The sequence below is a fragment of the Leuciscus leuciscus genome (assembly GCF_965113295.1).
Source record: "Leuciscus leuciscus genome assembly, chromosome: 9".
NCBI lineage: Eukaryota > Metazoa > Chordata > Actinopteri > Cypriniformes > Leuciscidae > Leuciscus > Leuciscus leuciscus.
The window spans coordinates 32874820-32901460 of NC_138733.1; the positions used below are offsets into that span (position 1 = coordinate 32874820).

Below are 26641 nucleotides of genomic sequence, written 5' to 3' on the forward strand. Positions count from 1 at the left end.
TCGTGTATACATTGCCCCCACCATAAATATATGAATTTGTCCAATCTGGCTTGTATGTAAATTATGATGAATAAAAATGTACAAATGACATACTAATTCATACAAATTTGTAACCACCTGACCAAAACATAAAATACTAAAAAGTCCCCCTGTGGTGAAAATCATGTTTTTAATGTTGTTTATATGTCTATGTTTTTAATATGCTTTGAGACAAACCATGCGCAAATTCATAAGTCAACACCATTGCTGAGTATTTTCTCCTTAAAACTGCAGTGAAACAAAGAAAGTCGCAAAATCGCTGGTGTTTCTGACGTCACAAACTACCTTGTAACCAATCAGGTCAACGTGTGATCGTCAACGAGTGGATGTCTGAGCTGGTGTGAGTGAGGGGAGGCGGGGCTCATTTGCATATTCATAGAACAGTGTTACTAACTAAATGAGACAAGGGTGTAGAGTTACATTCAAGCTATTTTAAGGCATGAAGAATTATTTAAATACATAATTTCAGTGATCAAAGATAAGTTTTAAGGGATAAAATTTGTTAAAATTTTAGTTGCGAAGCCCACTGGTCATATAGCCTAGCCTACCGAATAAAAATATCCACATCATACTTTTTTATTCGCATTTTGGAAATCTTCTTCTTGCAGCTTATTTTTAATGAGACATCGCGCATATGGATCAAATTCAAAACTCTCAATTCCGATGTCCAACGCGCCTGATGCTCAAATGCATCAATATAAAACCAGAAATTCAAATGGCCAAAATACTGACTAGGCTGATAGGCAGGACACAAGGGGTTGTACACAGCCGGTGCGTTTGTCATAATTGGTCATGACTCATAGTCATAACCCTTCGTCTTTCAGTTTGATACGAGTGAGAAAAGTTGGGCAATCGCGATCAGACGAAGTTGCGCAGCGCTTTTGCGCTCTCGACGCCACGCAGTTTCTCTTCCTTTGTCGTTTGCGTTTTGAAGTGTTCGCAGATCTGGGTGTTGCTGACTTAAGAAACAGAAAGTGAAGTGAAGCTGCTGTCAGACTGGAGAACAGAGAGACGCATCTCCACACTCCGCTTGGATACAGAAGATCAACGCGGGTAAACGTTGAGGATGGAGGTATGATTTTGTTTTATGAATCTATTACTTTTTGCCCCTGGGTCCTGAATTTTATTTTTATTTTTTTTTAACTGCGCAAGACATAATATGAATACTAGCAGCCTATATAGTTTTGTAGCCTGAACCCAGCTGATACTCCAGTTGGCTTAATAACAGAAAGAAATTAAATCAAATGTCTGTCACATGTGTTTCATCTAAGCATTAATTTAACTTCCTAGCAACACTATTATGAATAGTGATAATAATCATATGCCTAATAGTAGCCTATACTGTAATAGCCTATGTATTATGACATTTCAAACTGCATGAATGTGCCAAGCCTTATTGCAATAATGTTTGTTAATAGTTATGGACAGTTCAAGGGTTGCTGCTTACATTTATAAGACTCCCTCTGACGAAACTAAAAATATATATTTATAAGAAATGAAAGAAAGTTTGTGTCTTTAGGATAGCCCTGGGACTGTAATCCTTTCATTTGGACCCAGATGTCCTCCAAAATATGTTTAACCTTAAATCTCAGTTAGTGGGTAAAGTGACTTGCAGATACACTAACAGACACGTGCTGGTAAAATGACTGCTCAGACTGTGTTAACCCCAAATTACCACAAAGTGAGGAAGGAAGGGCCGTCTGCAGAATATCTTCCTCTGTCTGTGTGAAAAAGCACAAGGTTTGATTTTCCTCTTAGCCACAGGCATTAAAGTTCCTCACGTGGCGTGTGGTGCTCGGGTTGTTACTTCTGCAAGTGTAATCAAAGAGCATTCAACTCTTTTCTTGGAGTTCATATTAAAAGGGATGTGAAAAGGGGAGGTTATGCTTTTCCACAGAAAGTACATGTCTGCACTATCAAAATGTTTATTATAATCATGATCTTAAAAACGTATCTAAAGGCTTTTGCTTATAGGACTAGAATTAGTTTCTTAAACATATTTGCCTGTACTGTATAAAAAAAAAAACAGATTGAGCGAACAGAAAGAGAGCAGCCAACAAATGTCAAGTAACTTCTCCAATAATGTTTAACCTATCTATCATGAATATTTAAATGACATAATACAAGGGCGTAGATTTGGTTTGAACCTTTGGGGTTTTTTTTTGCAAAATATTTTTTTGTGGTAGCTTACCTACCCACACATGCAAAGTTTATTACCGCAATTGATTAATAATTCACAAATAATTCATTGTTTTGTGCAGGAAACACAGGAATTAAGTATTTTATATTATTTAGGCATCTGGAACCTTTTCAGTTTGACACTTTTCTTCACTTAACTTCTACTTGTAACTTCACTTAACATTTTCTTCAATTGAAAATGCCTGTTTCCTACTCTTAACAGATAGGCGATTGTTTTAATTTCTTCAGGCTCTTAATGATCTTTTTGGATATCAGAAAGCCAGGTTTTTCCCTAATATCAGACATCATTAGAACACATTTTATCAGAAAACTATAGCTTGGTCAATAATTCATGATGGTCCAGAGTTTAAAGCTCTGGCTTCTCTCTCATGACCATGCTTTTAGGCCAGTGTATGTCGATTAGAGCGCTTCACGCAAATCTTATTACATTTTTGGCTGGTGACTCACACACCACTCATGCAAAATTAAATACTACAGGCTTCAGTCATGTTTCCATTAAACATGGTATAAACTCATAGATCGAAGTCCAGACGTTTACGACACAATGGGAAATATGCAAGGCTTCAGTGAATTGAAGTGTTGCCACCATGTTGTGGAGACGCTGTGTGTTTACCACTGTGAAATCTTCTGCTCAAGTCATGCTTGTGAAGTTGGTTCTAATGGATTGGCTCTGTCATCCGCACTTTCAGAATCTGACTGAGGCTCGTATAAGCGATAAAAAATATATAAAAAAACTGGTGCTACTAGAGAAAAAAGAACAAATGCTGTTCCTTCCTTTTTGCCAAATAGATAGGAAAACTTCAACACCCATAATGCACTGGGCATGTTGCCGTCCAAGGCCACTCCCACCAGCCTGCTATGGATACAGTTACCGCCTTGCTTTAGTAGGAAATACTTCTTAGCAAACATTTAGTCATAATGGTGTTGACTTGAATTGTTCACGGTGCAAGAATTCAAAGAGTAAACGTTTAGCGGGAGTGAATTACTTTCGTTTCCAGTGAAGGATCCAGTGTGTTGTAGGCAGCGGCTAAAGGCTGCAAAGTGTCGTAAACGTGGAGAAAACAGCTCAACAGACAATCTGAAAAACCTCTGTGTTTATAGTCAACATTTCAAACTAGATGACCACGAACACCGGGTCAAACGGAAAGGGGGAAAACCGAACAAATCTGCCGGTCTGTTGCGCAAACACTGTTGCGTTCAGGTAAGAAAGCTGTTGCCATAGTGTTCCACTTTCATCATGATGCTGTTTTAAAGATTAGATAAAGTATGATAACATTTTAAGTGATAAACCTGCCCTTACAAACACTGTTCTGTAATAACCCTCTGCTGACCCGACTGTACCTGGGCGGGGATATAAAAATGCAGAAGTATAATCTGTAGTTTTAATGAAAACTGGAGCTGTTAAAATTACACTTTAACTGTTTGTGTTTAGAAAAGAATCTTAAGCTTGTAATTATGGTAAGGGGCGTTACATTTACGGACACATGCTTGAGATGTTTGGCCAATCCCAGCACATTAGGTCAGCTAGCCAATCAGAGCACCAGTAGGAGGGGCTTTGTAGAAATCTGTGTGTTTCAGACAGACTGGGAATAGAGGTGCTGCAATAATGTACAGTAGGGTGAATTGCCCTAATGTGGGACATTTTTTGCACTTACGACTTTTGTGACATATTGCGATGTGTAACCAAAACATTAAATCCACATCCAATACCATTTTAAAAACCCCAGGATGTGTCCTAATCAAATCAAAAGAGAAAATTCAGATAACCCATTCATAAGAGAAATTATAGACATATTAGTGCTCTTATTGCAAGTCGTCTGACACAATCTGCAGCTTCCTAATGTGGGACAGTTGTGTTCCCAATGTGGGGCACTGAAAAATCTATGATAAAATACCACAAATCACATTGATACATGTAGAATAGTAAAGTCTTATTTTGTTTTAGATTCACTGGAGAGTAGATTTAGGGACATTCCATGCCCTGGCCAACAGTCTCAGCTGAGGGACCCCACCATCCTCAACAATCTGCCTATACTCCCCTATGGCTCCTTTCATCCTGTCCTGCCTCCACTGATTAAGTTTCTTTCTCTTATCCTTTCCCTGTTTCTAATGTTAAATCTGCATTAACAGTATTCTAATATTGCATTACAAGACTAAAACCATGTAAATAACCATGTTTGTCCCACAAACCATGCCCCACCACACATTTTTGACTCATTGAAGTACTGTCCCACATTAGGCCGATCATGCTGTCCCGGATTTGGAAACCACATTTCCTAATGTGGGACACTAGGAAATTTGATAAAAATATTAAATATATAGTTTATACACACAAAGTAACACTATTTTTTGATGGACAAACATTTCATAAGCATATTAGGCTAAAAAGTAGCAGGATTGCTTTGTTTAAAATGTATTTAACTCCTTAATATCAAATTTGTCACTGGCCTTCGGATGGTCTTCACACAAGGTGCCTCCTGTTTGATGATTGCTCCACCCTCAAATATGATTGGACATTTGATAGGTCATGTGATTTTGATCACATGACACCACAGCTTTGTCTAACTCATAGTTTCACTGTCATTCATGTATTTATGGGGGACCTACAAACACTAGACCTTAGGTGTCCCACATTAGGCAGTGTCCCACATTAGGGCAATTCACCCTATGTGAAAAATAAGTTTTTTTGAACAATAAAGCATGGTAATTGTATTCTATTACACCCAATAACCAAAATAATGAACTTTTACAATAGCATCATATGGCCCGTTTAAAACCGTTGTCTGCCTTTTGGAATTTAAATATTGCCATGTTGAATTGAAGTTGTTAAAAATAAAATGACTAAAAGGACAGTCAGTTGAATAATGGGTAAGGGTCAAAGGTAATAATGGTTTGGAGACAACATGAGTGATTCTGTCCTCTGTAGTCATGCATCAGAGGGTTGAAAAGCATCACAGATGCATATTTTGGTTACAGAATTCTTCTGTCTGTGCTTCCATTGTTACTATTATTCTATAATGTAGAAATTGTTCATAATGAAGAAAAAGGGGTGTCCAAACCTTTGTTTTGTGCTACTAGTGTACAATGAAAGCATCATTGTGTTCATTTACAGTGCCTGGGAAGTTTACATTGATGAGTGAGAGGAAGAGAGAGAGTGAAGGATGACTGAGAGGGGAAACACATGGCAGGTTCATTCCCATGAGGGAAAGCTCTTTACGGAGCACAACTACACAAGCTAGTAGATTAATGTAAAGAGAAAAGAAGAGCTTCACAGAGTCACAGCACTGCAGCAGAAAGCAAGACCATGTGAGAGAGATAAGGAAAATCCCACATGCCATTACGCTTAGAGAACGGGGAGTCCCCTCTGCTTGAGTGCAGTTGGATCTTCATGTTGTGGAAGAAGGAAAGCGAATTCAAGATGTAATAAAGTAGGCTGGGTTTGCCAAATATATGGGCCACATGTTATATTAAGTAATATTTAGTAAGCCAACAATATTACAAGTGCTATTGGAAGCTGAGTGTACACTGCCTCAAATGTAATTAATCATAAGAGCACCTGTTATTTGCTACAAATATAGATGGATGGAAGTTTAAAGAAACAGTTAATGAAAAAATGTATGTAAAAAAAGAAGCTTTCTTATGGTAAAAAAAAAAAAAACAGCATCTGTGGTTGCTAAACCTTTACTGTAAAAAATGGTTTTACAGATTGAACTTAAATTTACAGTAATTTTTTTTAAAAAATTTAACTGATATGACGTTAATAAACCCATTAGATTTATTACAGTTTTTTACAGTTTATATTAAGTGAACTTACCATTAACCAAGTAACAGGTTTTTACCGTAGCAGTCTTTTACAGTTTAAATTACGATCATTTTTACAGTCTGTAACATTTACTCCTATTATTCCACATGCCATTCCGAGTCTGTATGACTTTCTCTCTTCAGTGGAACACAAAAGGACAATGACCTGCTAAATCTTGTGAAGTCATACAATAGCTTTGTGAGGAACACATTGAAGCCTGGAAGAGTTTGGCTTGTGTTGTTGAAGAGACTAATTAATACGGTAAAACCGATGCCATCGTTCCGGAGCTGATATTCAGTTATGGTAACAGGCGTTTTGTTTCCGACACATGATGTAAGCGGTCGACCAATCACAACAGACTGGGGCATCTGACCAATCAGAGCAGAGTAGGCTTTCAGAAGGGAGGGGTTTAGAGAGAACGAATCCTTTATCAAGCCGTTTTAGGCACTGTACGAAAAGAGGTGATGCTCCAATGTATATTATGAGAAAACTAAAGTGTTTTTTTGACCTAGGATGTAAACCTATTGTAGGAGACCTCTGAAACAAAAGTAGGAGCCTTTAAATAGCATAATAAGGGCTCAAAACTGCAGCTTTGAATACAAAAATGGCTTTGAAGCTGTAGATATGTAATAAATAAAGAATAAACATTCTGTCCAGCTTATCTTTAGTATTATACAACTTGTCTTTGCTGTCAAACATTGGTATTAATTCCTGTTGTACACCTTGTCAATGCCGTAATGTTCCCTCCTGTCAGGCCTCATGATGTGGTAGCTGTTTATCCCATTGCTTTGAGTGATGTAACACACAGAGAGCCTTTGTAAAAACACAAGCTGTGTGCCTAAAAGGCCGGCAAAGGCAGTGGAAAAGTGAGATCTTACGATGATGTAAAATTCAAACACTCATGTTTTCCTGGAATGGCTGAGAGAGAGACTTACATGTCTGTTCTCGTAGTTACAAGACATGAAATGACCATATTACTCGAGTCTTAGCCCACAAGACCACTCAACCAGAGGTAATCAGTCTAGATTACTTATGAATTAATTATGTAAAATCCATTCTCTTCTCTTTACCTCATTTAAACACAATTTTTTCAGGTTTTTTTGTGTATATGGTCCATATTTTCCATTTTACCTCATATATAGTGTATATCCTCATGACCCCAATGGGTTTGAACCTTGGCTGAACTCTCATAGGTGTGCGTCCAGAAAGCACGGATTAAAGAAAATGGCATTATGTGCATCATGAGTCTACTAATAGCGTTCACTCTTCGACAAAGACTCTTTTTAAGAGCGTTCCACTGTGCAGGACATCATAGTGTACCATGAGGTCAGCTGTAACATTTTCTAGCACATGGTTTAGAGTCTTACAAAAAGTACTGTGGTGGTATCCGATGGTAAGTATGGTATGTCAAATAGTCTACCATGGTACTTTTCAAGCAGGTCTGGCAAACCTGGAAAGTGTCCATTTAGCATTCACATTCATCTCAGTGGAAGTTTGGACATTGCTAACTAGCTAAACCTTTAGATAAAGAGAAAAAGTGGAAAAATCACTGTAATCCATTGCCTGTAGTGGTTTATTGCTGTAATAAATCATGATAATTCACTGTTTATAGTGTAAATTGTAATGCATTGTCTGGGTATTTCACAAAACCATAGGCAATTTAGTTTTTTTTCTGTGGTTTCCTCTTGCACTAATTTACGCCCTTCCAAAGGAAGATGATAATCTGAGATATGACTGATGTTGTGTCTGGTGCTCTGGACCAGTAGTTTCAGCTTTCCCTGGAGTGGTTTTGTTGTTGGATCATCTTTTGATTGTGATTTGGTCGCTTTTTTTTGGCAGTCAGAGAAACATCTGCTCAAGTAGGGCAGTCCTGTGGGAGACTTAGTGGTTAACATGAGCTTTGAAGGAACAATACTTCTAAAGCATTTATTAATCTTAGTTAATATTAATTTCAACATTTACTAATACATTATTAAAATCAAAGGTTGTATTTGTTAACATTACTTAACCAACTGTGAACTAACACGGACAAACAATGAACACATCAGTAATTACACACCCTCATGTTGTTTCAACCTCGTAAGACTTTCGTTCATCTTCGGAACATAAATTAAGATATTTTTGATGAAATCTGAGAGCTGGCTCACTCCTTCATAGTCTGTAATTGCTTCAACCGGCCCAGAAAAGTTAGTAAAGACATCGTTAAAATAGTCCAAGTGAGTGGCTCAACCTTAAGTTTATCAAGCGACGAGAATACTTTTTGTGTGCAAAAAACAAAACAAAAATAACGACTTTATTCAACTATTCATTTTCTTCTGTGTGGGCCTCTAACGTGAGATCACGAGAGCGCCACGACGCATGCGCGAGAACTGAGAAGATCCAAGAGCCTCTCCTCCGTTCAGTGACACGTGAAACGAATGCTTATACAATGTTCAGGATAATAATGAAAGAGCCATTCTGTACTGTAATGTCAATGTGTCATGCATAACGATTAATTCAAACTATAGTCTTATAGACAGATCTATTATATTTTATAGCCTCAAATATACTTTAAAATCAAACTATCATAATAAGAGTGTCATTTTAATGACCTCATCTATCAACCTGATGCCGGTGAATTGCAAAGCTTGTGCAAACATATCATTATCGCTACGATCAGATAGCCTGGAAATCCAGACCTAAATCTAAAAGATTAATGGTCTGGCGTCGACTAATGAAAATCGGCCAGCTCGAGGGGCGGCACCAAGCATGGATTTGAAAATCTCACTGCACGCAATTGGATAACACTACGACCAATCACAATAAGCCCCATACGCTTAGCTACCAGCGGAGCTAACTGGTAGATTATACTCTTGCCGTATCTGGTCGGCAAAACAGCAAAAACGTCCTTCTTGAAAAGAAACGATTCGAGTGCCGTCTTCTGTTCCTGTTTTAGATAAAAAAGCCAAGTCTAACTCGTTCATTGTAGCGGCCAAAGCCGTTTTAAAAAACTGGTTTTCATCCATAGCCATCTTGCAATGTTTACTAATGACTTCGACGTCACAGCGCTGTCGTCTTCTGTTTAGCTCGCCTCTGGTCCGCCTATATCAGATAACCCGATGTGATTGGTGCAGCTCAGATCGAGGGGCATATTTAATGAGCATTGTTACTCGACACCAGAGTAACTCGCTGAGCAAATTCAACTTGTGCTCTCGCGAGAACTCTGGTTTACCAAGATAACGATCAGATGCTTTCCTAACTGCTGTTTTCTCACTGTTGTCATTATTGATGTGTGTTTATTTCGTTGAAAGTATATGTGTCGCTAATAACAAGGGTTTCTGAATTCCATATGTAGTCCCAGTACACTTAAAGATGTACAACTCACTTAAGTAGGTTAAAAACGCTCAAATTAGTTAAAAAATTCTAATTAATTATACATTTTAACTTGCACATTTATGGTTTCAAATAAATATTTTCATTTAATTGTAATTAACATGCCTAATTAAAGGTATAGCGGAGGATCTTTCCAAATTTTAGATAAGACCCGCCCTCTCCACTTTTTGAAAAGTTTGATTGATTCACCAGAATGATTGACAATTAGGAGGACCAATAGTATAGGTTACCCACCAGGAAGTAAAACATCCTCCGCTATACCTTTAAGTGTCATAATGCGAAACTGTACTTGTTTTTCATAAGGGCAGATATCAATATGCTAATCTAAAGAAGATACTTTTTAAAATTTTATTATCTGGCTAAATCCAGATGATTTAAAGGATAGTTTACCCAAAAATGAAAAATATGTCATCATTTACTCATCCTCATTCAATATCTAATTATTGGTTAAAATGGTTTTAGATTTTATGGTCATAATTTTAAAAACAAACAAACAAAACACTCAGTATTATAAGCCAGAAATCCCTTTATTGTCTGTATAGAGTTATGTTAATAAGCAAATAAAGCTGCAGGCCGAAAAGGTTCCATAATGTTTCCATAAAATGACCAATTCGTTAAAGTTACAGTATTGTATTCATGTATACACAGTGTGTATTTCCCGTGCTTCTCATTCCACAATCTGCACAAGATCTTTCTCCACTGACACGGATTTGCTGGATGATCACTGACCCAGACCTTCACGAGCCGGTCTGTGGTTTATTTCTCAGGCCACAGCAGCCTAAAATAGAGCTTTCTGTACTCCCACTCCCAAAATGAGCCCATAATTCCCACCCATCCTACAGACTTATCCAAACATACGGTTCAAATCATCTCCGGCTTACTGATTTACTGCTCATACTTTGTGTGTCTTGTTTTGTTCAACATATTTTACTCTTTTAATTGGAACTGAATGTTTTGACAAAATCGACTTGACTATAATAAGTTCATGTACATTCCTTATGCTACACATCTCATTTAATTATAATAATAATATATATATGTAATATGTATGTATATATATGTATATATGTTTTTTTTTATATTTTTTTTTACAAATACAAATAAATGAGAGAATTAATTTTACTGTGAATTTTTACTATACTGTTTTTTACTATAAATTATTCCAGAGATCTCCACTGTGGTGTTTGTTTCTTATATGGTTCTTTCTCCAGTCCTTTTTACTAAACAACAACAACAACAACAACAACAACATATGGATGCTTGGTTCCACCACATAAACTTGCAATTGTGAGTTTATATCTTGCAATTCAGACTTCTTTTCCCTCAGAATTTGAAACTTTTTCTCAAAAAACAAACAAACTTGCAATACGAATTGCGAGATATAAACTCACAATTGCGACAAAGTCTGAATTACGAGATAAAATTTTTAATTTTTGTATTTCGTGATGAAAATAAGTTGAAGTTTCCATGGGTGGGTTATGAAAAAAGCATCAAACAAATTCTTGACTCTATTGTCCTCGTTGTGAAGTTGACCCTTTTTACAGTGGCTTTGTTTTCGAGGGACAGGAAAGAGTTAACAATCATGGGCGCCAAAATAATGAGTCAAGGGGTGGGTGGTCTCAGGGGAATTCTGCTTATCATGGGTGAAGGAAAGGAACTGCAGGAAATGGAGGGAAGTGGATCGGGGGGAAACACGTCTTCTTTCTGTGTGTGTAAGCACTAATGTTTGCCGTGGTGTTCAGAAAGTGTGTGATATTGCGTGTTTTTGTAGCTGGAGGAAGCAAAGTGAGTGGGGTCAACGTGCTAATTAAACAAAGGGTTATTAAAATGTGGAAAGTGTTTGTATTTGGGAGATTTGAGAAGAATGTTGTGGGAGAGACGCAAAGCCTGGCAGAGGCACATTGAGAGAAAAAGAAAAGTGTGCAATTAGAAGAACTAGTGCTTTCACTCGTGTTTGAGGCTTTAAAGCATACTCTGACTAAGGCTTTTATGAAAAATGTTCTTCATTTTTCAATGAAACACTGATATGTTCCTCGTGATGAGAAAGATATGGACTCCCCCAGGCTGTAAGTGTGATGCTGGTCAGCTGTGTTGCTGATGAACTAAACCGTATTTGTTCAGAATGCAATACTAGCAACATTACAAAGTATATACAGTGTATTTAAAAAAAGTATATTAAGTACAGTATGCATAGTGTAAAAATAAACATTACCAAAAGCAATATGTAGTGGTTAACGATATGGATTTTTCATTAGACAATACGAAGAAAATATGTGTAGATGCCTGTTTCCAACTAAAATAAAAATTGAAATTTTATATCTCACAATTGCAACATTTCTCATTATTGCGACTTTATATCTGTCAATAACAAATGTAGCTCTCCAAATTGTGACTTAAAATATCTGATAATTGCAACTTTATATCTCACAATTGTGACTTCTTTCTCATAATTGCAATGAATCTTACAATTGCAATTATATATATATATATATATCAGTGCGGCAAAATTGATTAATCGTGATTAATCGTGTCTATAAGAAAGTTTTTGTTTATACAATATGTGTGTATATATATTTGTGACTTTCTCTCAATTGCAACTTTATATCTCAGAGTTATTGCCTAATTATGACTTTATATCTCACAATTGAGACTTTTTTGTCATAATTGCAAATTTTTTCGCCTAATTTGACTAATTATGAATTGCTCATTTATTTCTCATTATTTCGACTATATTTCTGTCACAGTTATGTGTTTTGTTTTTGTTTTTAAAGACTTTTAGTATGTTTCACTTTGTTTTCTGTTTCCTTTGTTCTGTATTCCCGATTGTTCCTGGGTTGTCATGGCAATTAGAGCACACCTGTTTGTATTTGAGTTTATCTTGTGTATATATACACACACACCTTCAGTTCATTCAGTTCTTTGTCAGAATAGTGACTTTATATCTCACAATTACAAATGTATATCTCCTTATTATGACTTTATATCTCACAGTTGCATCAGTTTTTCCCTCATAATTGTGGCTTTATATCTTACAATTAAGCCAATTTGTGACTATATCACAGCTGATGCGTTATTTCTCAACATTTTGACTATATTTCTCACATTTGGATTCTCAAATCTCTGATTAAATAACGAGTCTGGTTAAATATTGAGAATAATCTGATTAAATAATAGAAAGCACATCTAATTGTGCTTTCAGAAACTATAATGAATACATACTGCAGAAATAGAGCAGTAATGTGTTTTCTGCCAAACATCGCCCTTCTCTCCACCACACCCCGTCTCTGTGCTTCTGACGTCACCATTTCTTACTTTTGAAAGGCCTTTCATTTTCCAGTTGCTGTTAAGTAAGAAAACATGTCTAGTAAAAACAAGCACATGCTGCATTTGGAGGCCATTATTGCATCATGCTTGACTTATGTAATGGAGCCGTGTGTAAAATGAGCAGTAGGGTGTGCGCTTCCCCCCGCAAGCTTCCTCGCTCGTGTTTGGTGGACTGAGCTTCACTACAGGCCCTGTGGGATCCTGTGTCAATAAAGTGAGATCAGGATACTGGACATCAGAGAAGAACATCCAACAAACGGTCTGCTTCTCTGTTTGCAGGAGGAAGCTCCAGTCAAGCCGTCCGTGGCTCAGCTGGCTGGAAGACTCAAAGGTCATGCACTGCCAATGCCAGGAAACATGGAGGTAGTGGAACATCTGACGTCTTTCTGTTGGTCTCTTATCGGTTGTTCCTAATCAAAATTATATTTGTTTTTATTCATATGTTCATAATGAAAATATTACAAAATTTGGGCGAAATAAACATTGAGGAAAGGTACAGAAACAACAATGTGTGCCACTGAAATGTCATAATCAAGACTTTAGAGCACTAATCATGTATTAAATAGCTTATGTTACTGAATTGCAGGTGAAATCTATGAGGAGACCCCCATGTTCTCTGGTGATAAACAACCAAAAAGATGAAGAACATGAACAAGAAAAGGTGCGCATGTGATTTACTGACATATCGACACTTAGAAAAGTTAGAAACAAGTGATTTTTTTTTCATGCCAGACTGGCAGTATATGAATTATAGATAAATATAGTTGATTTTTTTCACAGTCAAATTTTTAATTATTAATACAGAACAGAACTTCAGTTTTAAGGGGATGTTTACATGACATCATTTTCAAGTAAAAACTTTTTATGTGTTTTGGCCGTTCATTTACGCGAAAGTTGCGTTTTGTGGGCCTGAAAACGCAAACTTTTGAAAACGGATTTCAAAGTGCAAGTTTTTGAAAACATTACCGTTATTGTCTCCTTGTAAACTGTAAAAATGTGAATTTGTGAAAACGGTGGCGTCATTACGTGTTCAGTCTAAAGGCACGTAGTGTTTCTTTACACAGTGACATCGCCATCTACTGGCCTGGCATGAATAAAACAGAGTTTTTAGTCGTTTTCACGGATCCGTGTGAACGAGGATCATTTTGACAACGTTGTCGACTGTGTGCAAAACTTTTCAAAAATTGCAAAGGAAAAACTTTTCCGTCTTTAGTACATCATTGTCATTTAAATGTACCCTAAGTTTACTGAGTTAGATATTAGGGTACAATTACATGAAAATTATGTAGTAAAAACGGGAACGTTTTTGCATTCACGATCCCCATTCACACGGATCTGGAAAAGCGGCTAAAAACACTGTATTCTGCTGCAAGGCCAGTAGTTGGCGATGTCACTTTGTAAAGAAACACTGCTCACCTGTAGACTGAACAAGTAATGCACATGACGTTACCGTTTTCACAAATTCGCATATTTGTAGTTTACAAAGAGATGATAATGGTATTGTTTTCAAAAACTTGCACTTTGAACCCAGTTTTCACAAATTTTGTGTTATTCAGGCCCCCAAAATGCAATTGTCGTGTAAATGAACGGCCAAAACGCATAAAAAAGTTTCTGTTTTTAGTTGAAAACGGTGCTTCTTAGTAATTGATTAATGTTAACACACCTTGTTATACTCTACCTTTATGCCAGTTTTATAGTGAATGTAAAATGGTCTTCTTCAATATGTCTTTTAAATAACTGACTTTTCTGGTACAGAAGTCGTCTAACTCTCCTCATCCTCCCAAGATGAAGTTAAAGAGTTCACCCCTCATAGAAAAACTTCAGGTGAGATCTATCTGCTTCATTATCCATTTCATACAAGATCTTAGTTTCAGCACAAGTTTATGATTTGCATTTGAAAGATGCCATCCTAGCAGCATTTTTAGGCTGCTTATCAATTTCATGTATCATTTCCGAAGTCATCTTTCATACAGGAAACAGGAAATCTGTCGCATCTTAAAGCTATTTTTTAAATTGGTTTAAAGCCACCTGCATGTATGCTGGGAATTGTTTGCATTTTCAGTGTATTTTAAGATGCATATTTATATTTATATTATATATGCATTAATGGCAGTCTTTTCATATCATTTTTTTGGTAACACTTTATTTCGATAGTCCACTTTAGACATTCTACTAACATGTAGTGGCAAAGTTATAGTTAGGCTAATAGAATCTAAAGTGAACTTTTTGTGTAAAGGCCAATTTCTTGTCTAACTTTAACACCAAAATATCAGTCATATTATAGAATTTTGTCTATACCTGCTGTTACATTTATGAAGCTAATATGCAGTAATATGCAGTATATAGTATGCAGTATATTTTTGTACTTTGATGAATAAACTAGAAGTAATATAATTAAACAAATGTATCATCTTCCTTAAATCATTATTTTATTAAACTGCCGAAATGTGAAAACTGGACTCACTTGCACATTTTTCTTAAGACTAGTAGGTGGTATACAGTGTATATCGTGAAGTTTTCATTATTGCAAACAAAGCCAAGGTTTTTATGCAACTCTTCTGCCTCCTAGAGTTTAAACTGTACAACTGCAAGGCCAATACCTGCACCTAAACCCCACACAGCATCTCTCCTGAGAGGTGTTTAGTTAGTTTGACCTGTGATTGGTCTGTGGAATACATCTGCTCATGAAAGGGACGGGTCTGCACGGTCTCCTCCAATTGGCTCAGACAAGGACTGTAATGAGATAATGGCTTATCCAGTGCAGTGTAGTGCTGAGCTAGACTCACTATAGCAGCCATCAGGCAGTCATGGGACAAAAGGGTTGCCGTTTCTCTCTCTTCCTGTTCTCTCCTGCACAGGTAGGAGATATTCATTTCGGATAAGGCTCTTTCATTTTACAGTGCAAGAATAGCTCAATCAAGCCTTTTTTTGTGCTGTTTTAATTGACTTGTATATATATACATTTCACTTCAGTCATATGGATAATAGCCTAAATCACCTGAACGTTAAGATTTCGATAATTTGTCGGCTTTCTAGTTTGTTGAGATTAGGCTGATTGATCTTAGGCAGCACCGGTGGAATATAAACTAGACTATGAAAGAGGTTAAACATGGGTAAGACAGTATCTGTGTAGTCAAGAAGAAGATTATTTTAAGAACTTAGATAATACTATTAATGGTGTGATGCATGTCTTTTAATCGCCATTTATAGTTTTCTAAAAGTGTCCCCCCAAATTCTACTGACACTGTTGCACTGACATTAATTTCTATAATTTTTGTGAATTTTACTTTTTACTACTTATTTTTTTATTAATAAAAATATTCTTTAAAAAATGTATATACCCTAGTGAATATATATATATATATATATATATACACAATAAATAAGTTTTTCTTTCAACATATATCTTTTATTTCAGTTAACGTTTATTTGTATTATGGTTTTAGTTTTAGTTAATGAACAATCATACCATGACCACATCAGTTTCTTATACAGTATGTCTTTAGCAACACACTGCCCTCTGTGCCACCAAACATAATTAATAAGTAAGATAATTGTTCATATAGTTCCAACAATTTTATGTTGTCTTATCATCAGTAAGTTGCATTATGTTTATATCTGCATTCTATCATCCTCTACTCTCTATATATTGACCTTTAAAAACCCATTTCAGTTGACCACTGGGCTTGTCTCTATTAAAGAACATTTTGCAGGAGCATTAAACACATTATTTTCTTCTCTCTTTCAGGCCAATCTTGCTCTCTCTCCAACTGTCCTGCTCTCCCCACCCAAAAGTCCAGAGTCTAAAGAGCCACCCACAGCGTCCTGTCCCATCAGTCCGTGCCGCTCCGTGAGCTCCACCCTGCAGCCCATTCATCTGTCCTGTGAAGATGAGGCGCCAGTTAGCTTCGAGCAGCCGGTCGAGGGCACTCCACTTCCCAACATCAACAAGGTCAACTAGCTTAATGTCACTTTCAAATGCTACAAAATACATTTTAAATGGTTTTCTTCACTGATGCTTAGGAACTTACTTACAACGTGACACAGAGCTGTCTTTCAGGTCGAAGATTTGGTTCAGATAAAGAAGTGACATTCACTTACATTCAATTCAAAATATTTACACTACTTAAAACACGGCTGATACAAATTCCTTACTTCAGAACAGTGGAAATGTACGGTGCCCCTAAAGGGACACTGTGATGGCAAAATAATAATAATAATAAGATGGGAGGAAAATAGTTTCACGGGGGAATGCAATACTTTTTGAGAGAATACAAATTTTCTTGGGGTAACGTAATACTTTTACGAGAGAATGAAAAGTTTTATGGGGGAACGCAATACTTTTGAGAGAAAACATAAAGTTTCATGGAGTAACGCAATACTTTTGAGAGAAAACGTAAAGTTTCATGGAGTAACGCAATACTTTTGCGAGAGAACGCAAAGTTTCATGGAGTAACGCAATACTTTTGCAAGAGAACACAAAGTTTCATGGAGTAACGCAATACTTTTGCGAGAGAATACACATTTTCTTGGGGGAACGCAATACTTTTGCAAGAGAACGCAAAGTTTCATGGAGTAACGCAATACTTTTGCGAGAGAACGCAAAGTTTCATGGGGGAACGCAATACTTTTGCGAAAGAATTAAAGCATTTCTTGGGGTAACGTATTACTTTTGATAGAAAACGCAAATTTTTATGGGAAAACGCAATACTTTTGCGAGAGAATACAAATTTTCGTGGGGGAACGCAATACTTTTGAAGATAATGCTAAGTTTCATGGGGGAACGCAAAACACATTTGTTTCATGGAGTAACGCAATACTTTTGCGAAATAATTAAGACAAATCTTGGGGTAACGCAATACTTTTGTTAGAAAACGCAAAGTTTCATGGGAAAACTCAATACTTTTGCGAGAGTATATACATTTTCTTGGGGGAACGCAATACTTTTGCAAGAGAACGCAAAGTTTCATGGAGTAACGCAATACTTTTGCGAGAGAACGCAAAGTTTCATGGGGGAACGCAATACTTTTGCGAAAGAATTAAAGCATTTCTTGGGGTAACGTATTACTTTTGATAGAAAACACAAAGTTTCATGGGAAAACGCAATACTTTTGAAGATAATGCTAAGTTTCATGGGGGAACGCAAAACACACATTTGTTTTATGGGGAAACGCAATACTTTTGAGAGAGAATACACATTTTTCTTGGGGGAACGCAGTACTTTTGCGAGAGAACGCAACGTTTTATGGGGGAATGCAATACTTTTGCGAGAGAATAAAAAAATTCTTTGGGGGGAACGCAATACTTTTACGAGAGAACGCAAAGGTTCATGGGGGAATGCAATACTTTTGAGAGAAAACTTAAAGTTTCGTGGGGGAATGTAATACTTTTGTGAGAGAATACAAATTTTCTTGGGGGAACGCAGTACTTTTGCGAGAGAATACATATTTTCTTGGGGGAACGCAGTACTTTTGCGAGAGAATACATATTTTCTTGGGGGAACGCAGTACTTTTACGAGAGAATGAAAAGTTGTATGGGGGAACGCAATACTTTTGAGAGAAAACGTAAAGTTTCATGGAGTAACGCAATTTTTTTGCGAAATAATTAAGACAAATCTTGGGGGAACGCAGTACTTTTGCGAGAGAATACATATTTTCTTGGGGTAACGCAATACTTTTGCGAGAGGATACATATTTTCTTGGGGGAACGCAGTACTTTTGCGAGAGAATACATATTTTCTTGGGGGAACGCTGTACTTTTGTGAGAGAATACATATTTTCTTGGGGTAACGCAATACTTTTGCGAGAGAATACATATTTTCGTGGGGGAACGCAGTACTTTTGTGAGAGAATACATATTTTCTTGGGGTAACGCAATACTTTTGCGAGAGAATACATATTTTCTTGGGGGAACGCTGTACTTTTGCGAGAGAATACATATTTTCTTGGGGTAACGCAATACTCTTGCGAGAGAATACATATTTTCGTGGGGGAACGCAGTACTTTTGTGAGAGAATACATATTTTCTTGGGGGAACGCAATACTTTTGCAAGAGAACGCAAAGTTTCATGGAGTAACGCAATACTTTTGCGAGAGAACGCAAAGTTTCATGGGGGAACGCAATACTTTTGCGAAAGAATTAAAGCATTTCTTGGGGTAACGTATTACTTTTGATAGAAAACGCAAATTTTTATGGGAAAACGCAATACTTTTGCGAGAGAATACAAATTTTCGTGGGGGAACGCAATACTTTTGAAGATAATGCTAAGTTTCATGGGGGAACGCAAAACACATTTGTTTCATGGAGTAACGCAATACTTTTGCGAAATAATTAAGACAAATCTTGGGGTAACGCAATACTTTTGTTAGAAAACGCAAAGTTTCATGGGAAAACTCAATACTTTTGCGAGAGTATATACATTTTCTTGGGGGAACGCAATACTTTTGCAAGAGAACGCAAAGTTTCATGGAGTAACGCAATACTTTTGCGAGAGAACGCAAAGTTTCATGGGGGAACGCAATACTTTTGCGAAAGAATTAAAGCATTTCTTGGGGTAACGTATTACTTTTGATAGAAAACACAAAGTTTCATGGGAAAACGCAATACTTTTGAAGATAATGCTAAGTTTCATGGGGGAACGCAAAACACACATTTGTTTTATGGGGAAACGCAATACTTTTGAGAGAGAATACACATTTTTCTTGGGGGAACGCAGTACTTTTGCGAGAGAACGCAACGTTTTATGGGGGAATGCAATACTTTTGCGAGAGAATAAAAAAATTCTTTGGGGGGAACGCAATACTTTTACGAGAGAACGCAAAGGTTCATGGGGGAATGCAATACTTTTGAGAGAAAACTTAAAGTTTCGTGGGGGAATGTAATACTTTTGTGAGAGAATACAAATTTTCTTGGGGGAACGCAGTACTTTTGCGAGAGAATACATATTTTCTTGGGGGAACGCAGTACTTTTGCGAGAGAATACATATTTTCTTGGGGGAACGCAGTACTTTTGCGAGAGAATACATATTTTCTTGGGGGAACGCAGTACTTTTACGAGAGAATGAAAAGTTGTATGGGGGAACGCAATACTTTTGAGAGAAAACGTAAAGTTTCATGGAGTAACGCAATTTTTTTGCGAAATAATTAAGACAAATCTTGGGGGAACGCAGTACTTTTGCGAGAGAATACATATTTTCTTGGGGTAACGCAATACTTTTGCGAGAGGATACATATTTTCTTGGGGGAACGCAGTACTTTTGCGAGAGAATACATATTTTCTTGGGGGAACGCTGTACTTTTGTGAGAGAATACATATTTTCTTGGGGTAACGCAATACTTTTGCGAGAGAATACATATTTTCGTGGGGGAACGCAGTACTTTTGTGAGAGAATACATATTTTCTTGGGGTAACGCAATACTTTTGCGAGAGAATACATATTTTCTTGGGGGAACGCTGTACTTTTGCGAGAGAATACATATTTTCTTGGGGTAACGCAATACTCTTGCGAGAGAATACATATTTTCGTGGGGGAACGCAGTACTTTTGTGAGAGAATACATATTTTCTTGGGGTAACGCAATACTCTTGCGAGAGAATACATATTTTCTTGGGGTAACGCAATACTTTTGCGAGAGAATACATATTTTCTTGGGGGAACGCAGTACTTTTGCGAGAGAATACATATTTTCGTGGGGGAACGCAGTACTTTTGTGAGAGAATACATATTTTCTTGGGGTAACGCAATACTTTTGCGAGAGAATACATATTTTCGTGGGGGAACGCAGTACTTTTGTGAGAGAATACATATTTTCTTGGGGTAACGCAATACTTTTGCGAGAGAATACATATTTTCTTGGGGTAACGCAATACTCTTGCGAGAGAATACATATTTTCTTGGGGTAACGCAATACTTTTGCGAGAGAATACATATTTTCTTGGGGGAACGCAGTACTTTTGCGAGAGAATACATATTTTCGTGGGGGAACGCAGTACTTTTGTGAGAGAATACATATTTTCGTGGGGGAACGCAGTACTTTTGTGAGAGAATACATATTTTCTTGGGGTAACGCAATACTTTTGCGAGAGAATACATATTTTCGTGGGGGAACGCAGTACTTTTGTGAGAGAATACATATTTTCTTGGGGTAACGCAATACTTTTGCGAGAGAATACATATTTTCTTGGGGTAACGCAATACTCTTGCGAGAGAATACATATTTTCTTGGGGTAACGCAATACTTTTGCGAGAGAATACATATTTTCTTGGGGGAACGCAGTACTTTTGCGAGAGAATACATATTTTCTTGGGGGAACGCAGTACTTTTGCGAGAGAATACATATTTTCTTGGGGGAACGCAGTACTTTTGCGAGAGAATACATATTTTCGTGGGGGAACGCAGTACTTTTGTGAGAGAATACATATTTTCTTGGGGTAACGCAATACTTTTGCGAGAGAATACATATTTTCTTGGGGGAACGCAGTACTTTTGCGAGAGAATACATATTTCCTTGGGGGGAACACAATTCTTTTGCGAGAGAACGCAAAGTTTCATGGGGGAACTCAACACTTTTGCGAGAGAATACAATTTTTCTCAAAGGAACACAATAATTTTGTGAGAAAACTGATTTTTTTTTTATGGGGGAACGCAAAACGCACATTTGTTTCATGAGGGAATGCAAAACGCACATTTTCTCAAGGGAACCTAGTACTTTTGCGAGAAAACAACGTTTTTCTCCCATCTAATTTTTCCCCATCACTATTTAAATTATAAGTATATGAATAACATACATGCTGTGACAGGATTAGGATAGCATCAGTAAATAATAACTGGTACTTTGCAAGGCTGTAATCACATAATACAGTTTATGACTGTGGGTGATTAAATTAAGTTTAACTGGTCATTGAAAACCTGTATTTGTTGCAAACTAATGTAATGGCAAAACCTGATCTCTTGAAAGTTCAGCAGTAACCTTTTACAGTCTTGCTGTTTCTCAGAGAATCTGTGATGTGTGCAGAACGAGATCTGATGATATCAGCACGAAGGTGCACGTCCCTTTGCGTGCAGCCAGTATTGTGTGCTTAAGCTCTGAGTAAGCCAATAGAGACTTTCCATGCACTGCCCGAGGACATAACAGGGTTTGAGAACTGTAATCCAATCAGGCCTCTCGCCATCTGTACCTCTCCTAAGAGCATTCACAGCAGAAGCCAGCCATGATAGCTGTCGTTTGTACTCTGTTAAAGGAGTATTTAGCTCCTGAACTATGCTGTATGGTTATGCATTGAAAACTATATCCCATAATGTATTTGGCCTCAACTTAACCTTACAATTTCAGTGTGACAAAAGAATTGGTAGTAATATCAACTGCGAATTTAAACTTTTCTTTGACATTCTGAAATGTTTGGCATTGCGTATTTCATACTGCATCATGTACTGTTCTTGATTTCACCAAGTAGAACATGTTCCTGGATCAACATCTTTGTTCATCCTGGAACAACATTCCAATCAACCAATCAGATTTGAGGGACAAGTTTACAGTTTATGACAAGTTTAGGCTTGCAACCAGCGTTATGTGCTTCTACATCAGTGTCATTCACATATAATTTCCCTTTGATTTTAGGGAGAAGTTATGGGTAGAGTTAGATTTAGGGATAGGGGTAGGGGTATGACTACATTTTCAGAAAGGAATGTTGTTCCAGGATCAACAAAACATGTCTTGGCAAAATCACAGTGACCTTTAAGGTGAAATAGGCAGTATTCCAGCTAACAGGGAACATTCTCAGGACTTTGGTTAACGTTGTCAAGGTTCTTAAAGTTATAAACAAAAGTTCTTCCAGTAACGTTAATAAAATGTTTGTTCAAAGTTATCTGGTCTTTAACAATGTTCTCGAAACGTTAGCACAAAATAATTTGTATATTTTTTCATGAAAAAACAAAACAACCTGAAACATTTTAGTTTTAGTTATATTTTTTAAATGTTACTACTTTTTCAGAACGTTCATAGAACATTAAAAAAATAATGTCTCAATAATGTTTGGAAAATTCTAAAATGGAATGTTCCCTTAAATTCGCCAAACCAAGAAAAAAGTTGCACATTTTGAACATTCAGAAATGTGGAGATTACTGTATATCGTATAACCTGTATATCCCTGATATTTCAGCAATTATGTTGTGCCTGTTTTCTATCAGAATCAGAACGAATGATGCCAGATTTGCACATAAATCTCAGTTTTGATCATATCTGACCAACAGGTTTGCAAAAAGGTCTGAATTTGTTTATGGTTCAGTTTGCCTATGGCTAGAAACTCCCCTGATGTAGTGTTTACTGCTTTGTCCAGTATGCTAGGATTACATTATACATAGCTTACTATAGGTTGTCAATGGTTACTCTGAGTCCAGGTTTAACATAAAACTACTAAATCCTGTTTTTGTTGTGTGTCCTTAAAATCTAGTATAATCCAATGTGAGTCCTGTCAGTGAAGAGCAACACGACAGCTCTGTCTGCAAATGATAGGTGAAGAAGATGGGTAGAGAAGAATGTTGATAATAAATGTGCTTTTATTTCACTTAGTACTGAAAAGTATTGATAAAAATAGAGAAGAATGTTGATAATAAATGTGCTTTTATTTCACTTAGTACTGAAAAGTATTGATAAAAATAGTCCAGTGCAATTAAAAATGGATAACTTTTTCAAGGGCCATTACCACAGCAAACCTCACCGTCTAAATTTCAGATTACTGGGCGTTTATTTTTGCAATGAATGACTCAATACATTTAGTCCTGGTAAATCATAAATATTTGGTTACAGCCTTCATTTCTATGGGGCGCCGTTTGTAAAGCGGCTCACGCTGAAAATAACAGCAACATTTTGTCACATTTAGCTTCAAACAATGTTTAAAAAACTGGTATGAATTTTTGACGGTCACTTTTTACCACATTTACAACAATATTTGTCAACTTAGAGATATTTTAAATAGTTAAATCTAAATATTAAATGTTACACCTAAATGCTAAATCTAAATCTAAATGTTAAATCTAAATGTTAAATATAAATATAAATATAAATATAAATGTTAAATATAAATGTTAAATATAAATGTTAAATCTAAATGTTAAATCTAAATCTAAATGTTAAATCTAAACGTTAAATCTAAATGTTAAATCTAAACGTTAAATCTAAATGTTAAATCTAAATATTAAATCTAAATGTTAAATCTAAATCTAAATGTTAAATCTAAACGTTAAATCTAAATGTTAAATCTAAACGTTAAATCTAAATGTTAAATCTAAATATTAAATCTAAATCTAAATGTTAAATCTAAATCTAAATGTTAAATCTAAATCTAAATCTAAATGTTGAATCTAAATGTTTCGGGTGAAACTAAATATTTAACTAATATGCAAATTCAAAATGCCGGTAACCGGAAGTGCCAAAATAAAAGCTTGAGGAGGTCAGTGTGTGTTTATAGCATGGTTTATAAATTTAACATTTAGATTTAACATCTAGATTTAGATTTAACATTTAGATTTAGATTTAATATTTAGATTTAACATTTAGATTTAGATTTAACATTTAGATTTAACATTTAGATTTAGATTTAACATTTAGATTTAGATTTAGCATTTAGATTTAACATTTAACATTTAGGTGTTACATTTAATATTTAGATTTAACTATTTAAAATATCTCTAAGTTGACAAATATTGTTGTAAATGTGGTAAAAAGTGACCGTTAAAAATTCATACCAGTTAAATACAACATTGTTTGAAGCTAAATGTGACAAAATGTTGCTGTTATTTTCAGCATGAGACACTTTACAAACGGCGCCCCATACATTTCACCCAATATTTGTGTATTTGTATGCTTTCGGAGTATTGTTTTGTTAGCTTAGCAAAATGCTAATGCCAAAATACTGGAATCAATTGGGGCTATTTGTGTGGCACATGGAGTTGCAGTCGATGTAAAGTGATTATTTTATTAGGTTCTCTCCTATGGCAGCTAACTAAGTTTTTGATCAACAGTTGCAGTATGTAGTTTATTAAACTTGTGTATGGAATCAACTTGTACTCGGCTAGTCTGATTTTGTGTATTCACTCCACAGAGTCGAGCTAGGCTGTCTTTCAAGCGCCGGCTGCCCACAAGGCAACACAGGAAGTCAGCATGTGACGAGGCAAAAGTGAATGAAGGATACGACTCTCCGTCTCAACCAGATACTCAACTTCAGAATGGGGATGAAGGGGAACTGATTGGTGGGCCTTTGCAGGAGAATACAGCAGATAAAACAGACTCTGCTCAACCCACCAATGACCCACAGCAGGAAAAAGACAGGACAGAGCACAAAGATGTATCCCAAGAAAATGAGTGGACTGAAGTAACCCATACAGGAAAAGTGGAAGAAGTAACTGAGGGAGGATTTGAACCTTGTGACTGTAAACCGGCCCAAGAGGAAGAGAAGGAAGAGACAGAAGAGGACAGGGCAGAAGTCAAAGAGGACAAGGAGGTGCTGGATGCAGAGAACAACTCAGAATAGACATACATGTGTAGGCCAAAGCTCATCAAAATGGATTATTTTGCAAGATAAGCATTGCTTTAGCAAACTAGAATTGTGGGAAGGTTATTCCAGACGACAGAAGAATTAACAGAGTTTCTAAAAAACAGACTCCAGGATGGATGAAGATGGACTCTGTCTGAATGCAAGGATTGAATTCTTCTCTTTTAGGATTGTGGATTTGGGGACTTAATATTGCTAAAGCAAATATCACACAAAAGGATCAATTCATCCTCATGGCATTTTACATTTTGGCGAGTTGGCGGTGAATTTTTACAATCTAATTTGTACGTTTTTGTATGATCTGTTTACTCCTCACTGTGGGTTATAGGTTTAAGGATGGACCTTCATGCTTACTTTTTTCTGAAACGTATTTTCGTACAAATCACATTGTATTATTCATACGAATTTGGCACCAATCTGCCAAAATGGAAAATAATTATGTTTTCTCAAGAGGTCGGATTGGATTTGAGTTTTTATTTATACTCTAGGGTAATTCATATGCCTCGATTTTATTGCTTTCTTATGCTTTCAGGTAAACTTATGATGGATTCTTATTTGCTGTTCAGAAAATGAGAACGCTGCAGCTTTGGAGAGCATTCTCCATTTTGAAAGCACTTTTCGAGCCTTTACCCTATATGAATGATCATGTTATTTAGTTTAAGACTGAAATAAGTGTTTTAAAAATCTCACATGCCTCTGTGACAGTCCTAGGCTCTGTAAATAGCAAAAAAAACAGGGCCGGCCTGCACTTTTTTGGACAGTAAGAAAACTAACCAATCAGAAACGTACTGTACCTGTCAATCATTTTGAGTGTTTGGGTTCGCCAACATTGGTTTGGCTGGAGGGTTTATGGAGATTTATGTGTAGGTGAAGTTGCAAAATCAGAAGCCACTAACTGCACTTTTACTTTCTGATGGTTATTGAAGTTTTTTGTTAAATCTTGCGAGCATGGTAAACAAGCTAAATACAAACAAAATAGTGACCGAGATATTGCAAAAGCCAAATTTACCTGCAGTCTCCATTGCTATGCAAAAATATTGTATTTTTAAATGAAAAAGCCTGAGATGTATCACTGTGACTGCAACGCTACTGTACTGCAATTATCTTTTATTATCCGTATAAGACTGAATAAAGAGCTTTATTTACGCTTACCAGATGCTTTCCTTTATTACATACAGCTGTAATTTAGGGTTAACGGTTTGTAAATGTTAATCTCAATCAGTTATATTTGCTCTTTTTTCATAGTTCTTGAAAATTGTCATTTACTCACCCCATTGACAACTTCTTTTCTTCAGTGGAACCTGAGTTATTTTGCAGAATGGCTTCTTTTTTTTTTTTTTATACAATGAAAGGT

At 36.4% G+C, this 26641-nt stretch overlaps 1 protein-coding gene across 1 annotated transcript; it reads left to right on the top strand.

Annotated features, from left to right (window-relative positions):
* Positions 1–825: 825 nt before the first annotated feature.
* On the top strand, positions 826–26438 carry LOC309505701 (capZ-interacting protein). Its single transcript, XM_082179158.1, has 6 exons — positions 826–1111; positions 13016–13099; positions 13323–13397; positions 14492–14560; positions 16485–16688; positions 24838–26438. Exons 1-6 carry the CDS (start codon positions 1106–1108, stop codon positions 25264–25266), a joined length of 867 nt encoding a protein of 288 aa, XP_082035284.1. The 5' UTR covers positions 826–1105; the 3' UTR covers positions 25267–26438.
* The last annotated feature ends 203 nt before the right edge of the window (positions 26439–26641 follow it).

Coding starts and splice junctions, on each gene's coding strand:
- LOC309505701 (XM_082179158.1), top strand. Junction 14,561..16,484: donor CCCTCATAGAAAAACTTCAG/GTGAGATCTATC, acceptor TCTCTCTTTCAG/GCCAATCTTGCTCTCTCTCC. Junction 16,689..24,837: donor CACTTCCCAACATCAACAAG/GTCAACTAGCTT, acceptor TTCACTCCACAG/AGTCGAGCTAGGCTGTCTTT.